Source organism: Lithobates pipiens, unplaced genomic scaffold, assembly GCF_037356315.1.
Source record: "Lithobates pipiens isolate NorthernLeopardFrog02 unplaced genomic scaffold, aLitPip1_a1.2 Scaffold_16, whole genome shotgun sequence".
Taxonomy (NCBI): Eukaryota; Metazoa; Chordata; class Amphibia; order Anura; family Ranidae; genus Lithobates; species Lithobates pipiens.
This window is the reverse complement of record NW_027507748.1, coordinates 550,591,149-550,606,483: the sequence shown is the minus strand read 5'-3', so window position 1 is coordinate 550,606,483 and position 15,335 is coordinate 550,591,149. Positions and strand designations below refer to the sequence as shown.

The window sequence follows — 15,335 nt, the reverse complement described above, 5'->3', positions numbered from 1 at the left end:
AATTCAAAGAGAACAGGATAGTTTATCATACAAGTTAATGGTACAGCAGGCACATATCAGGAATATGAAGTGTTGAGGTAACAAATGCTTTAAAGTGGTTGTAAACCCTTACAAACCACTTTGACCTACAGGTAAGCCTAGATTAAGGCTTACCTGTAGGTCCAAGAAATATCTCCTAAACCTTTACGGTTTAGGAGATATTTGCCCGAAGACAGGCAACGCTGTCTACGGCGCATGCGCCGTAGACAGCGGCGCGCAGGCGCACTGAGCGCTGCATTTCCAACAATGGAGCTGCCGCGCGTGTCGGCTCCCGTGCGCATGCGCGGGAGTGACGTAATCACGGCTCCGCCGAATGACAGCGGCTGAGCTGCGAGACCCCACCGAGAAGATGGATGCGCCGGACTACAGGGGACAGCGGTGACTTCGCTGGCTCCTGTGTCAGGTAAGTGACACACAATGGGCTACTATGCGATGCATAGTAGTCCATTATGCTTTACCTTTGCAGGGAATGAAAGAGGAAGTAAACCCATCAGGGTTTACTTCCTCTTTAACAATCCGAAAGCACATGTACAGTATGTAGGGATATTAGATTATGAGCTCCTTTGGGAGTTGGGTCTGAATTCTATGGGTCTAAGAACACAAAGCATATCTAAATCCAAAAACAAAAATTGAATATATTGCAATGTACCAGGCTTAGCCATGTTGGCTGCATTTGTTTTCTTTTTTTTCCCTTTTATTCAAGGCCCCTTTTTCCTCTTTTTTTTTTTTTTTTTTTACCTGATTATCCAACCAGTAACACATTTCCTATATTAGGGTTACAACACTCACTCAGCATACTGTATCTAGGAAGGAGCAATGTTATCACTCTATGATGGACTACAGAATACTGCCATATCCTCCTTAACATAGGGAAAGATGTTCTGCAGTTTACAAATGGAGCCATACAACTGATAACAGATAGCAGAGACATTATGCACAAAAAGTTATAAGCTCACCAGATTTATAGCAGGATCAATGAGGTATTTTTGCTCTTGAACAGATATATCAAAATATTTTAATTGTATATTTAACAAATAGGGAGCAATTAAGAGAAATTAATTGTATTGCCCCGTACACACGATCGGACAACAAAACCATGGATTTTTGTTTGAAGGATGTTGGCTCCAACTTGTCTTGCATACACTCGGTCACACAAACGTTGGCCAACAATTATGACCATAGTGACGTACAAGACGTACGTGATATCTCCATTACGAACGCTAGTTATATCTCCGGCTCATACATAGCATGCGTGGACTTTTGTCAGACGGACTTGTGTACAATTTGGCTGAAATTTTGAGAACCTGCTAGCCAACATTTGTTGGTGGAAAGTCCAACAAAAAATGTTTGATGGAGCATACAAACGGTCGGACTTTCCGCCAACAAGCTCACATCCAACATTTGTTGTCGAAAAATCCAATAGTGTGTACGGGGCATTAGAGTTTAATGGAGAAATATGACCAAAGCATTTTTGGCCATGCTTCTCATGTTGGTCACAGATGTGCACTCCTGTGACCCAGATTCAGCTGACAGAGGGCTAAATCCCGCTGTCAGCTGGTGTCATAGAACTAGTCAAGGCTATGCAGGGATCCCGATAAAAATGTTGGGATCCACCCAGATGCCTGACTAACAGCTGGCTCAGCCACTCAGCGCTGCTTACATTTTTTAATTACATTTTAATCTTACGTTATAGGTATACTTATAGCTTTCCACTTATGAACAAAAGTCTATAAGCATAGGTTATAAGAACCTGGACGCAGCATGACTACATGTCACTATTACAGCAGTAGAAATGTGACAACGTACACACGAATGCAACTGTGTAAAGTAGTTCAAGCTATTTAATTAATATGTAGCCGTTATACTAAATATACAGAAAAAAAACACACTACAGAATATTTCTATTTGATACAGCAGATAATGGGTGCAGGTGCTATTACATTTGTATTGTACCGGCTAAGCTTGCACCACAAATACAAAGTTATTGTTATAAAATGTCACACCCGCTGAAGAACAGTTTGGCCAAAACACACAAGTAGCATTTGGTAGCGGCACAGCTCAACTGGATCTCATTTCAGAACAGCAAACGTGCAGCAAAGACACATTGTGCCCAGGGACTTTATCATGTTTAGCTTTTTAGCATGAGTTGGAATAGACATAGGGGATTAGAAATGCTTCCAGTCACATTCCTTTAACACTGCCAAATGGATCTGTCCATCTCCTCCCAAAACCAATGAAAAGAACAACACAAGGACCCCATGGGGGTAACCACAGCCACTCTTTGTTATTGCTGCAAATGGTAAAAAAAGGAAAAACCAACAGAAGTGACCTGAGGATAACAAAAGACGAAGGAGAATGAGCCAGAGGAACACAGAACCAGTGCACAAATAAAAGCAGATAAACAGCAAGAAATTAGCAAGAATAATAACCATGGAAATTTATTTTCAACATAAATTTAAAAAAATTAAAATACTGCAAAGATAAAAAAAGATTTCAACTTAGGAGTACACAAACGGTAACAAGAAATAAAATGACCCAATACTACTTCAGGAAAGGATTCTTTACGAGATGCAATGGTCAACTTCATATGAGAATATAACTAAACTTTAGAGAAAGTATCTGCAAGCAAAATGAAGTGGAACCTAACAAAAAAGGGCAAGTTCTGTTCTTCCTCTTTCTCCCCTCTCCCTTATTTGGATTTTCTTTTTTTGGCGGGGGTTCCTAGATTTGGCAGGTACCTGTTCCCACTTCTAGGTGATCAGACCGAAGCTTGGCCCCCTTCCCTTCCCCCAACCATCTGAGACATGTCACAGGTCCCAGGAGGCTGCAGAACCATTCACTATGCGTAGTGAGAAGACGACTGTGAAGCCGCAGGAAGTCACAGCCAGCTTCCCACAATTAACATGCTGGGACCCAAAAACCGACGAAGAACCGACCCGAGTGAGGACAGCACTGGATCCCTGGGCAGGCGTTTTGTTTATTAAAAGTCAGCAGCTACAGTTTTTGTAACTGCTAACTTTTCATTTTTGGGAACCTGACTTTGAAGCTCCTTTTTAAACTGCATACTATCAAATGTTGGAAGTCAAGAAAAAATGCAGTTGAACAAATGTTGTGATTTACTAACGGTGTACAAGGTCAGTGCATCAATTGACTTCAAGGAAATCGAAAAAATAAAAAACACTTTATTTAAAAGAAAAACTTTGGGAACTGTGATCCTTTTTTTTCCATCAGACACTACAGGTTTTTGTTTACTTACCCTAATATGATACCTGGGAGACATGTATAATGCCCCTGCTAAAAATGATAGTTGTTAAGATGTCATCGTGAACCAAAGGCCTCAATATATTTTTTAAATCATTAACCCAGAGCAAGTATGCAGATCAAGAATTCTAACATTACTCCAACTTTCCCAATCGAGTGCTTGTTTTGAGTCAGTGATTAACAAGCTGCTGAAGCCAGAGAGAACTACACATCCAACATTATCAGAAGGTCAGCACTGACATCCTACTCATTGCTCTCAGTATAGCCTTCTTTATTTGCCTTTAGACTGGGAAATGCTCAGGCAGCTCTTCCCATTCTGTGTTTAGAAATCCAAGGTACTGCAGTTTGAAAATAATTTTTTTTAGAGCAGGCATTCTCAACTTTTATACCCCAGAGGAATCTCTAAATTTTCAGGTCTCTGGAAACACTTAGCAAAACCAACTTAACGGGGGTCAATGCTCTTGCATTGGTGGTGCATAGAAAGAATGCAACCATTGCAGACAGCTAACAAAGATCATAGATGTCATGCAGCTGGCTTTGCCAGGTGGCGTTGGTCCTGGAACAATACAGGCACAATCAAATGGGAGGTCAGTTGGTTACAGCTCAAGGAACTCCTAGCAACCTCTGGGGAAACCCTAGGAGGTCAATCAGCCACAGCTCAATGAATGCTAGCAACCTCTGGAGTACCCTAGGATTTCAATCAGGCACAGCTCAAGAAATGCTAACAACCTCTGGAGGACCCTATGAGGTCAATGAGCTGCAGCTCAAGGAAACCCCTAGAAATCTATGGAGGAACCCTAGTAGCTTAATCAGCCACAGCTCAAGGAACACCTAGCAACCTCTGGAGGACTCTAGGAGGTCAATCAGGCACAGCTCAAGAAATGCTAGCAACCTCTAGAGGACCCTAGGAGGTCAATCAGCCCCAGTTCAAGGAACCCCTAAAAATCTCTGGAGGAACCCTAGGAGCTCAATCATCTACAGCTCAAGGAACACCTAGCAACCTCTGGATGAGTCTAGGAATTCAATCAGCCACAGCTCAATGAATGCTAGCAACCTCTGGAGACCCTAGGGGGTCAATCAGCCACAGCTCAAGGAACCCCTAGCAACCTCTGGAGGAACCCTAGGAGATCAATCATCCAAAGCTCAAGAAACCCCTAGCAACCTCTGGAGGACCCTAGTAGGTCAATCAGACACAGCTCAAGGATCCTCTAGCAACTTCTGCAGGATACATAGGAGGTCAAACAGTCACAGTTTAAGAAACCCCTAACAACTTCTGGTGGATCTATAGGAGGTCAATCATTGACAGCTCAAGCGACACCATTAGCAACCTCTGGAAGAACCCTCTTGTTTCACAGAGCTCGGGTTGAGAATGGCTGTATTTGAGGTGTCTAAATCAAAGATCTGATGGGGTTTGAGCCCAGGTTCACACTAGTGCGATCTCAGACATCGCATGTGATTCGCACCTTAGATGCCGATCATATGCTATGTCTGAGCAATGCGAGTTCAGCCATACAGTTGTATGGCTGAACTTGCATTGGATTCACACAGAAAAAGGTGCAGGGACTTTTTTCCCCCGACACTGGAAAGCGGATCGCATGGGTGTTTTCAAACATATCATACTTACCTCCACTGTGCAGCTCGTTTTGCACAGAGTGGCCCTGAACACATCCTCTTCTGGGGTCCCCCAGGGGCTCTCTCGGCTCCTCCCTACATCAGATAACCCCTTAGGAGAAGCACTCTCCCGAGGGGGTTATCTTGCGCAAGCGTCCCCGAGTTTAGCATTAGGCATCCATGGCCGCCGAATGTATGACTCGGCCCTGCCCCGTGTCATTGGATTTGATTGACAGCAGTAGGATTCAATGGCTGCGCTGCTATCAATCTATCCAATCAAGAGCCAAGAACCCCCTGGGCAGAGAGACAGCGTGTCCCCGCCGGGTCAAGTTCCAGGGCTCGGGTAAGTATCATTGTCAGATGTTTTTTCACCTTAAAGTGGAGGCCCGCTGAATTTTTTTTTTATAATTCAGCAGCTACAAATACTGCAGCTGCTGACTTTTAAAATAAGGACACTTACCTGCCCAGAGCATCCATGATGTCAGCACCCAAGGTCGAACCATCCCTCGGTCCTCGGGTGCTGCCGCCACCATCTTCGCCATCCTGGTTCCCTACTGTGCATGCGCTAGTCGCGCTGCGCAATCTGAATGGTCCCTGCTGTCTCTGGGACCTGTGTGTTTCCCAGCAGACAGCGGAGAGTGGCGTAGACCCCCCGTGGAAGTCTATGCCCGGAAGTGGGTGCAAATACCTATATTATATAGGTATCTGCACCCCCTAAGAGGTGCCAAATGTAACACCAGAGGGTACCGAAAAGCGGAAGTTCCATTTTTTGTGTGGAACTCCACTTTAATCCATAGGATGCATTAAGGTGAAAAAAAACACGAAGGTGTACGACCCCTTTAAGCTTTGATAAAAAAGAAAGCCCTGAAAGCTGATTGGTTTCTTTTAAGAGCTGCAACAGATTTTGCATTCTCCAATTTTTAGTAAATCAACCCCAATGTGCCCACGTACTTTTACTCTTCAACCTTCTCTGCCCATCACTTGAAGCTGCCTAGTTATAATAACGCACATAAAGTTTGCTAATTAGCAAGTGATGTTTATTTAAGCCTTCAGGAGTTAAATGCAATACGCTGTTAACAGCTATTGTTTTAAGTAATACAATCATTTAAAAGGATTAAATTGTTTCTAACGGCAGAAAAAAATGCCATCTGTGTTCCCTGTGCAGAAGATTTGATTGTCTCCAGCAATCAGTGACACAGCAGTCTCTAGGCTCTGGCAATGAGCAGTGAAAAGCTTCTTGTCCACCAGTTAGCGCAGAATCCAGCTCACTTGTTGAACAATACAATGCAGGTACATGAGTGTGGGGGCATGTCACTCATTCTGTCAAGGACAATGATCACTTGAAGCTACTGCTGCCACTTAGGAAATAAACCATGAAGTCACAACATGTTCTGGCAGGTAACCCCTTGTTTGCCAGTCCCTTTATTTATCTTGCAAGATGAACGATGTCCCCGCTGCTTTGCTGCAAGGAGCATGCTGTTAATGAGAGGTGCAGGGTTAATAACTGACTTGTTAAGTCATTTGTGCACAGAGTAGAATGGTAGAGCTGACAGCTGGGGCTGCACGACTGCGATCAGGCTTTTTAACCACTGAGAAATCGCAGTAACCCATAGCAACCAATACATTTTTGATGCTGTACTTTTTTGCTACTCTAAATTGCTGAGAGGTGTAAGCTTGTTGCTGTGGGTGATTGTACTCAACACAACCTACTTTACTACCTTGATCAATAAATTCATATCAGGCTTATATAGAAATGCAGTAACCCATAGTACCAAAAAAGATTAGATATGATTGGTTGTTGAGTGCTCAATCTATAGTCAACAATCCATTTGATCAATATGTATAAGTAGATTTAGATTGATCGTTGGGATACAACTGTAACTTCTGATTGTCAGCTATTGATCTCTGTTTCCACCATGTCATTTCATAATCTGATTGATCAAAATACGATTGTATTTATAAACAAAGTATCTTAGTGCTGCCGAACCGATGCAAAGCGATCAATAATTGTCTGCCCTGGCTGATCCACTCAGTTTGTTCAAATTCAATCCAAATACAGTCTAATGCTGGCCATACGCTATACGAAAAATCATCCCGAAATACGGTCATTTAGACCGCTTGTTAGTTTTTCGGCCAGTTAATGGGCACAAAATCGATAATGTTTGGGACGTTTTTGAGCCGAAAAAACAAAGGACAAGTTTGGAAATTTTCTGCTGAATGAACGATAAATTGAAAGGTTAATGTGTTTCCCGCCCGAACTGTCTGCACTAGGTATATGTAAAAAAAAAAAAAAAAAAGTATTCATTTATGTCCACTGAACGATTTATCGGTCATTACATGATGGCATTATCGTTTGCACTCACGCCGAATGTTCGTTTTTCAAAAATGTTTTCGGCCGAATTTTCATATAGTGTATGGCCAAGACTGGCCATACATGGTCAAATTTCTAAAGAATTTTCTTTTGAGAATCAGAAAATGTGTGTGTTTTGTGATCCGATGGTGCCAACATTGATTTCAAACCTTCACTTTCACCTCATTTTGCTACAGAAAATAATTTTTGTGGCTGGGAATCTTCTTTTCTTTCCGGTGCGAAATGCGAACAAAAATTCTTAGATAAGATTTTCAAAAGAAAATTCTTTTGAAATTCGACCCATGTATGGCCTGCCTTAGGCCCCATACACACTATGAGATTTTCTGCAGATTTTTGTGTTCAGATTTACTAAAACCATTTAGTGCAAGGGCCTGCCTTATTGCATACAAATTGAAACTCTATGCTGCGTACACACGACCAGACTTTCTGGCAGACTAGGTCCAACGGAATCATTCCGTCGGATAGTCCAATCGTGTGTGGGATAGTCTGATCGTTCTTCTTTAAAAAAAATCTGACGGACCTAGAAATAGAACATGCTTCAAATCTGTCCGATTGGAAAACCGTTTGTCTGTGTGCTGGTCCGACGGACCAAATACGACACAAGGGCAGCTATTGGATACTGGCTATTGAACTTCCTTTTCTAGTCCTGTCGTAAGTCATCACGTTCAAAACTAACGGACTTTAGTGTGTGTGGGCAAGTCCGTTCGGAAGTCCATCTTAACTCCGTTGAAAGTCCGTCGGGAAGACCGCCTGACCTTTTCTGCTGGAAGATCCGGTCGTGTGTACGCGGCATCAAGGTTTGACCTCATATATTATATGGTTTTGTTAACCTTAAGACAAAAATCTGCAGATGTATGAGGCTTTAATCAATCGGAATGTAAGTTAAAGCTATTCAATGGTTTGCAGATTTGTTCGGTTTGATTGTCTCACCTTCGACTGGATAATAAAATCAAAGCACCTATGGCACACATTCATTTAATTAGCTTGGTCATATATTTGAAATATAATGTCAATATTTGTACAATCGTGGTCATAATAAAAAGTCAAGTTTACATAACAAACACAACAAACATTTTCTTTTGTATAGCAATACAAAAAGTAAGCTGCCAAGTGCAACTATTTGTTACAGAATAGCAACAAGTTTCTGTAGCCAGGTATTCAGCAATGCTCCTGATCATACAGCACTCCCTGAAATGTTCAGAGCAAAAGAAATGCCCCACAATAAATAAAGACCGATCGCTGCACACAATCATATCCATAATCTCATCCTAAACCTGCTATGACCTTCCAAATGAAGTAATACACTATAGGCACATGCCTGCATCCAGGTATCCAAGTTTATTCTACATAGGAATCTAAATTCACTCATCGCATCAATCTTATTTCTGTACACACAGGCTTATAAAACACAATAGTAAAACCATGCTCAATCAACATATTAGGAGAACGATACAACCAATAACGATGTTCACTGCAATAAACTCTCAGACATGCTATGCAGCCATCATAAAGTATATCTAAAGCCCAAACGTTTTTTTTTTTTTCCGGATATGGACCGAGTAGGAAAGGGTTAAAATCCCAGATTTTTTTTTTTTCAGGGCATTTTTATTTAGGTCTCAGGCTTGAATTTTATTTGTAACTATTTGCAGCCTTGGAAATCTAGTTACTAGGGGAAAACGTGTGATACACGTGTTTTTGAGACACTCCTATTGCAGTCTATTAGGTCCAAAAACTTGAGTCTTGCAGCTCAAAGCCCTGGTTTACATTAATGCGATTTGGAAATCGCATGCCAAATCTGCGGCAATTGCCGGAAATGGAGCCGCCCTAATTGGTGAGAAGCCGCATTTGCCAAAAGTAGTTTCTGTACTACTTTTGGCGATTTCGGGGTGCGATTTCCATTGACATCTGTGCAGAAACCCGCACAGATGTCTCTGAAATCGCCCAAGAGAAGTGCTTTTCTGGGCTACAAGCTTCAAAGAACACTTCCCACAGGTGTGAATAGGCACAACTGAAAGCCATGGGATTTTGGATATTGAGTATTTAGGATCTTTGACAAAATGCACAAGTGTGAATGGGGTCTTAGTTGTCACTGGAACAGCTGTCCCCACTGGAAGATTGTACTGCAATTCCTGTTCCTGCGACAACCTGAGATTTTGGCTTTTCCTCACTTTCAATCCGCCAAGGGTCACCAGGGCTAAGGGGTCCATTCGCACCCGTGGGCGAGCGCTATCCCTCATATAAAGAGCGCTCTGGTGTGCATTTTATAGGGGACAGTGTGATGCTTTACTACAATGTATCATGTTTGCTTTTCCTCTTTTTTTTTTTTTTTACTTAAATTAAAATATCACACTGGGGTTGAGTTACAAAAACTGGTGAACGCAGAATCAGGTGCAGCTGTGTGTAGTAACCAATCAGCTTCTAACTTCAGCTTGTTCAATTAAGCTTTGCCAATAAGCCCTCATTCACATCGGGCCGATTTGACATGTGATTTGACATGTCAAATCGCATGCCAAACCAGAGCCTATTTCTGCCAACGGCACTGTCACCAATTGGTGCAACGGAGACTTTGCGGCACATTATACGGTTCTAAACGCTGCCTGCGCACACTGTGCGTGATCATCAACAGCTGTCAGATCTGTACTCTGTACAGATCAGCGGCTGGTGCTGCTTACAGGTAGCGATCATTTGACCCGTTACACGTGCAGAGAGCATCCAAATAACCCAGGGCTGCCATTGGACAGAGTGCTATGCCAGCAAACTATCCGCACCGCCTTGCACATGTGAATGTATCCTTAGGCTGGCCACACATTATACAATTCTCTTGTACAATTTTCCTTTAGATTTACCAAAATATAATATGAGGGCAAACCTAAACACTTTGAATTTGTATGCAATCAGGCAGGTGCTTGCACTACATAGTTGAAGGTAAATCTAAAGGAAATTTGAATAAGAAGACTGTATAATGTATGGCCAGCTTTAGGCTAGGTGCCCATCTATGCACTTTTTAATGACTTTACTGACCTGCAGAAACACACTACAATCAATTTACTTTATTTCTTATATGTCCCGTTCACATCTATGCAGTTTCCTGCAATGCATTTTTTTGTATGGGAACTTTTTTCCCGCACAGTTTTGGCTCTATAGACTTCAATATAATTGCATAGACACATGAAAAATGCATGTGCATGCATTTTTGGTGAGCTTTTCTGCATGACAACAGACGCCTCCTCCTAGCAACATCAATACTTCCCAAAAAATGGCTCATTCACATGGGCACAAGGGCTCATTCACATGTGAGGCTTTACTGCCACTACTCTGAAAAGTGATTAGCAGTGAAATGCTTTCCAGAAGCGTTTGACAGGTGGTAAGGAGATGATGTGTTAACCCTCAAAATGCTGCACTGCATGCTGTTGTGGCATGGTCCCCATACACTGAAAAAAGTCACATGGCATTTGGAGCCCTTTCACACTGAAGCAGTTTTCAGGCGTTTTATTGCTAGAAATAGCGCCTGTAAAGCACCTGAAAACTGCCTCACATGCCACCCGAATGTAAAAGCCTGAGTGCTTTCACAGTGGGGCGGTGCGCTTGTGGGACATTAGAAAAAGTCCTGCAAGCAGCATCTTTGGGTCAGTTAGGGAGCGCTACACTGCCCCTGCCCATTGAAATTAATGGGCAGTGCTTTCGAAGTTCCTGAAAAGCGTTTCGGAAGCGCTGCAACACGGGTGCTTTTTACTACTTCTTTGGGGTTAAAAGCTGCCCGTTAGCCGCCGAAAAGTGACACTTAAATATCGCTAAAGTGACGTTAAAATGAGTGGGGCAGCCCCAGTGTGAAAGGGCTCTTAATGTTTGAGCAGATGCATTTCTGGGTTCAGGTGGGCAGTCAGGGGATGGTGAAAACCATAGTTCAACCTCTTGCTTTAGCTGCCCCCTGTGTGAATAATCCCTTATAGAAAAGGCGAATAGACAGGAAAACTCCAACAGGGGTTCTAACCCTTCCCTACTATGAGTTTAGATATACTTTAAGTAATACATGCAAGGCATGTGGCAGAGGAGGACATATGGATCCTTCTGTGCCAGTCATGCCATGATCAGCTGTCACACGTGGGTACAAAGCACCTGTATGGAGGAAGGAGGAAAGGAAGAATGGAAGAAAGGAAGGAAGGAGGGAAGGATGGAAGGAAGGAAGGAAGGAGGGAAGGATGAAGAAGGGAATGAAGGAGGGAAGGTAGGAAGGGAGGTGGGAAGTAGGGAAGGAAGGAAGGAGTGAAGGAAGGAAGGATAGAAGGAAGGAAGGAGGGAGTGATGGATGGAGGGAAGGATGGAAGAAGGGACGGAAGTAAGGGTGGAAGGAAGGAAGGAAAGAGAGACGGAAGGATGAAAGGAGGGAATGAAGGAAGAATGGAAGGAAAGAGGGAAGGAGGGAAGGAAGGATGGAAGGAGGAAAGGAAGGATGGATGAGGGAATGAAGGAAGAATGGAAGGAAAGAGGGAAGGAAGGATGGAAGGAGGAAAGGAAGGATGGATGAGGGAATGAAGGAAGAATGGAAGGAAAGAGGGAAGGAAGGAAGGAGGAAAGGAGGTAATGAAGGAAGGATGGAAGGAAAGAGGGAAGGAAGGATGGAAGGAAAGAGGGAAGGAAGGATGGAAGGAGGGAATGAAGGAAGAAGGGAAGGAAAGAGGGAAGGAAGGAAGGAGGAAAGGAGGGAATGAAGGAAGGATGGAAGGAAAGAGGGAAGGAAGGAGGGACGGAAGGAAGGAAGGAGGAAAGGAAGGATGAAAGGAGGGAATGAAGGAAGGATGGAAGGAGGTAAAGAAGGATGGAAGGAGGAAAGGAAGGATGAAAGGAGGGAAAATGAAGGAAGTATGGAAGGAAAGAGGGAAGGAGGAAAGGAAGGATGAAATGAGGTAATGAGGGAAGGATGGAAGGAAAGAGGGAAGGAGGAAAGGAAGGATGAAAGGAGGGAATGAAGGAAGGATGGAAGGAAAGAGGGAGGGAGGGAGGGAAGGAAGGTACTCACTCTCCTGTGCCATGCTGATGACAGTCTCCGTGGTGGCATGATACTCATCCTCTTCCACGAAAGCATGGTGCTGGAAGGAGTCCCCCTGGAACTCATGCTGGTCCAGGATCTGCTGTAGAGGGGGTGCCTTTGGCAGTAGCTGGTTGACCACCTCCCGGGTGATATTGGGGGCTTCCTTTAGCCGGAGTTTGCTGAGGATCTGAGATTTGATACTCTCCAGCCTCATCTCCTTGCTGTGTTTCCTCCACATACACACCGGACAGTCGTGCTCTTCACTCTCTGCCAGGGAAGTCTCCACCACCTGCACGGAGCTCTTCTCCATCACCGCCTCCGTCCCCCCCGATCTCCTGGAGAACTCCACAGACAGGATGAGTATAGAGAAGAGCACAGGGTACCGCTGAGCCAGCATAGCGGACGGCGACTTGTGCTTGTACTGGTGGTGGTGCTGCTGCTGGTGGTGACCACTATGAGGACAGCTGCCTGGTGCAGGTCTTTATAGGGGAGGGCTAGGCGAGCACACATCATGTACTAGGCTCAGGGACTCCTTCTTTTTATATCCCAACTGTTCTCTGTCGTAAAATGCTTTCATTGGCTGGAGAGGTAACAAAAGGCCCCTACCAGGGCTGTCAACAAAGTAAAAAAAAAAAGAAGAGAGAGAGAGAGAAAGGGAGAGGAAGAGAACAGGAGGTAGAAAGTGACTCTGATGTCATGGACTGGGCACACTCACAGCTTACACTCATATTCAACCCTCAGTTCTTTATAAGTGTTGTTAAACCCTCAGCATTTTTATTTGAACTCATTGTGCTCAATAAAATAAAATATTCCCCAGTAAAATTCTTACCCAACTTTTCAATGATGCTGACTCCTGCTCTCTCAGTTCTGCTTCCCTGAACTTCTGGTCTTCACAGGAAAGAGTTAAAGTGCACCTCTGGTAAAGAAGAAAATGATCCCTTGCAGAGGGGCTGCACATGTGGAATTGCGCATTGAGGCGCCTTTCACACGGGCGCCCTCATTAAGCGGAATCCACTTGCTCAGCGGGAGAGGTCTCCGCTGATCCCCACGGAGCAGGCAGATGACAGATCCGTGTCCACTCTGCATAGCGGAAACAGTCCCACTCTCCTCTGTGGGGCAATCAAGTGGAAACAGACCGCCTGTTTGTTTCAATCTGAGGGAACCTCGGCTCTCCAGCTGTTTTGAAACTACAAATCCCATCATGCCTCTGCCTCTAGGAGTCATCCCTGTGATTGTTAGGGTCTTGCAATGTCTCATGGGACTTGTAGTTTCAAAAGCTGGAGAGCCAAGGTTCCCTACCCCTGTGCTAGACGGATGGGGAATAGGACCAGTGGCAGCTCGTCCATATGGGTTCCCCCAATCCATGCGCCCGGCCCCTAATCTAACATACAGGGCACCAGATGCATGGATTCCAATAGGGTTTTTTTTTTTTTAGCCTGAGGCTTCAAAAAAGGGTGGGCTTGGGGCACAGAGCACTGCACTCTGAGCCCACCCAGCTGTGTGACAATAGCAAATATTTACTATTGTCTTCCTGATTCTCCTCCCAGCCAATTAGAAAGCGGGTCCTGAGACCCAATTGGCCGAGAGGAGAAGCGATCGCATCAGCCACCGGAGGAGGAGGAAGCCACCGACAAGGAGATGCCAAGCAGGAGACACCGAAGAGGAGACGCCAAGACACCAATCGTACTGCATTCCTATTCAAATCGAATGCGATTCTTTACAGTACAATTTGAGCCAATATATTTTGTATGGGCTCAATTCACACCGCACAAAAAAGGTGCAGACATCATTTCTTTTCTTTTTTTTTTTCTGCACTGGAATTGGATCGCATCAGTGCTTACACTATACGCCAAAGATATGTGTGTGGGCCGTTCAAACTGTATGGAAATGGAGTCCTGTGCCCACCGCTGTGAGTGCTGGCCAGCTTGTCTATGCTCCAGGCAATGGTAGTGACTAGGTGTCCCAGAATCAGCACATCAAGTCAAGACCTGTCGCATGATAGTGAATGGGAGTCTCGGCCTGGGGGCGTGGCATGTGTTGTGGGTGTGGCCTGGCGGAGGTCCAGACTCACCCGTTCAGCCTGAGTCTCAGCCTGGACTCCCGCTAGGCCACACCCACAACATATGCCACGCCCCCAGGCTGAGACTGCCATTCACTATCATACAGCAGGTTTTGACTTGATGTGCGGCTTCCTGGACACCTAATCACTCTATACCCAGGGCCGTTTTTAAGGCAGGGCAAAAGGGCCCTGTCATTGTTGTGGGGCCCAAAGCAGCTGCCTCATACTTGCCAACTATTCTGGTTTAAATTCCTTCATCCCTTGAGGTTTTAGTCCTGTGCTGTGTCCCAATATGTCAGTGTGAAGTGTTGCTACTAATGCTGTCCAGCTCTGCCCTATTGTGATGTACAGATGACTCACATGCAGACCACATGTTTACATGTAAATTGCGGAAATTGATATGTAAATTGTGGTGACATTCATATGTAAATTGCAGCGGCCAGCAGGATTGATATGTATATCATGCCCCACAGTAATCTCTAGCAACCAATCAACAAGCAGAAATCATGTGCTGTACCTCTAGCAACTAATCAGTGAGCCGTAATGTGTGCTGTACCTTTGGCAACCAGTCAGTGAGCGGTAATGGTACACTGTAACCACTGGCAACCAATCGCAATAGGTGCCTGATTCAGTAAACTGAATTTGAGTCTAACTGCTATTTATTGTATGTCTCAGAGCAGGTGGAGAGTGAAACTGCATGGGGAGAGGGGGGCCCCAAGAAAAGTTTTGCCCAGGGTCCAATCAATATTAAAAACGGCCCTGTCTATACCATTGGTGTTCACACTCATGCAATCTGATTCTTGCAATCGCACTGTGTTTTGGGACCTGTTTTGGGGGGTCATTCATTTAAAATGATAATTAATTTGACACCAGTGGAAGATCGCATGAACAGAGCGTGATTTCAGGGTGCTGCAGAAAACGCTCCCGATTCACTTTGTTTCCCGCACCGCATATATGTGAACCGG

At 44.3% G+C, this 15,335-nt stretch overlaps 1 protein-coding gene across 1 annotated transcript in view; it reads right to left on the bottom strand.

The window, feature by feature from the left end:
• GDF11 (growth differentiation factor 11) overlaps window positions 1–12,830 on the bottom strand; it is a 197,371-nt gene extending 184,541 nt beyond the window's left edge. Inside the window, exon 1 of the mRNA XM_077483436.1 lies at window positions 12,300–12,830. Within this exon, the coding sequence (XP_077339562.1) occupies window positions 12,300–12,708 (409 nt within the window). The 5' untranslated portion in view covers window positions 12,709–12,830. The remainder of the gene's footprint in view (window positions 1–12,299) is intronic.
• Between the last annotated feature and the right edge of the window lie 2,505 nt (window positions 12,831–15,335).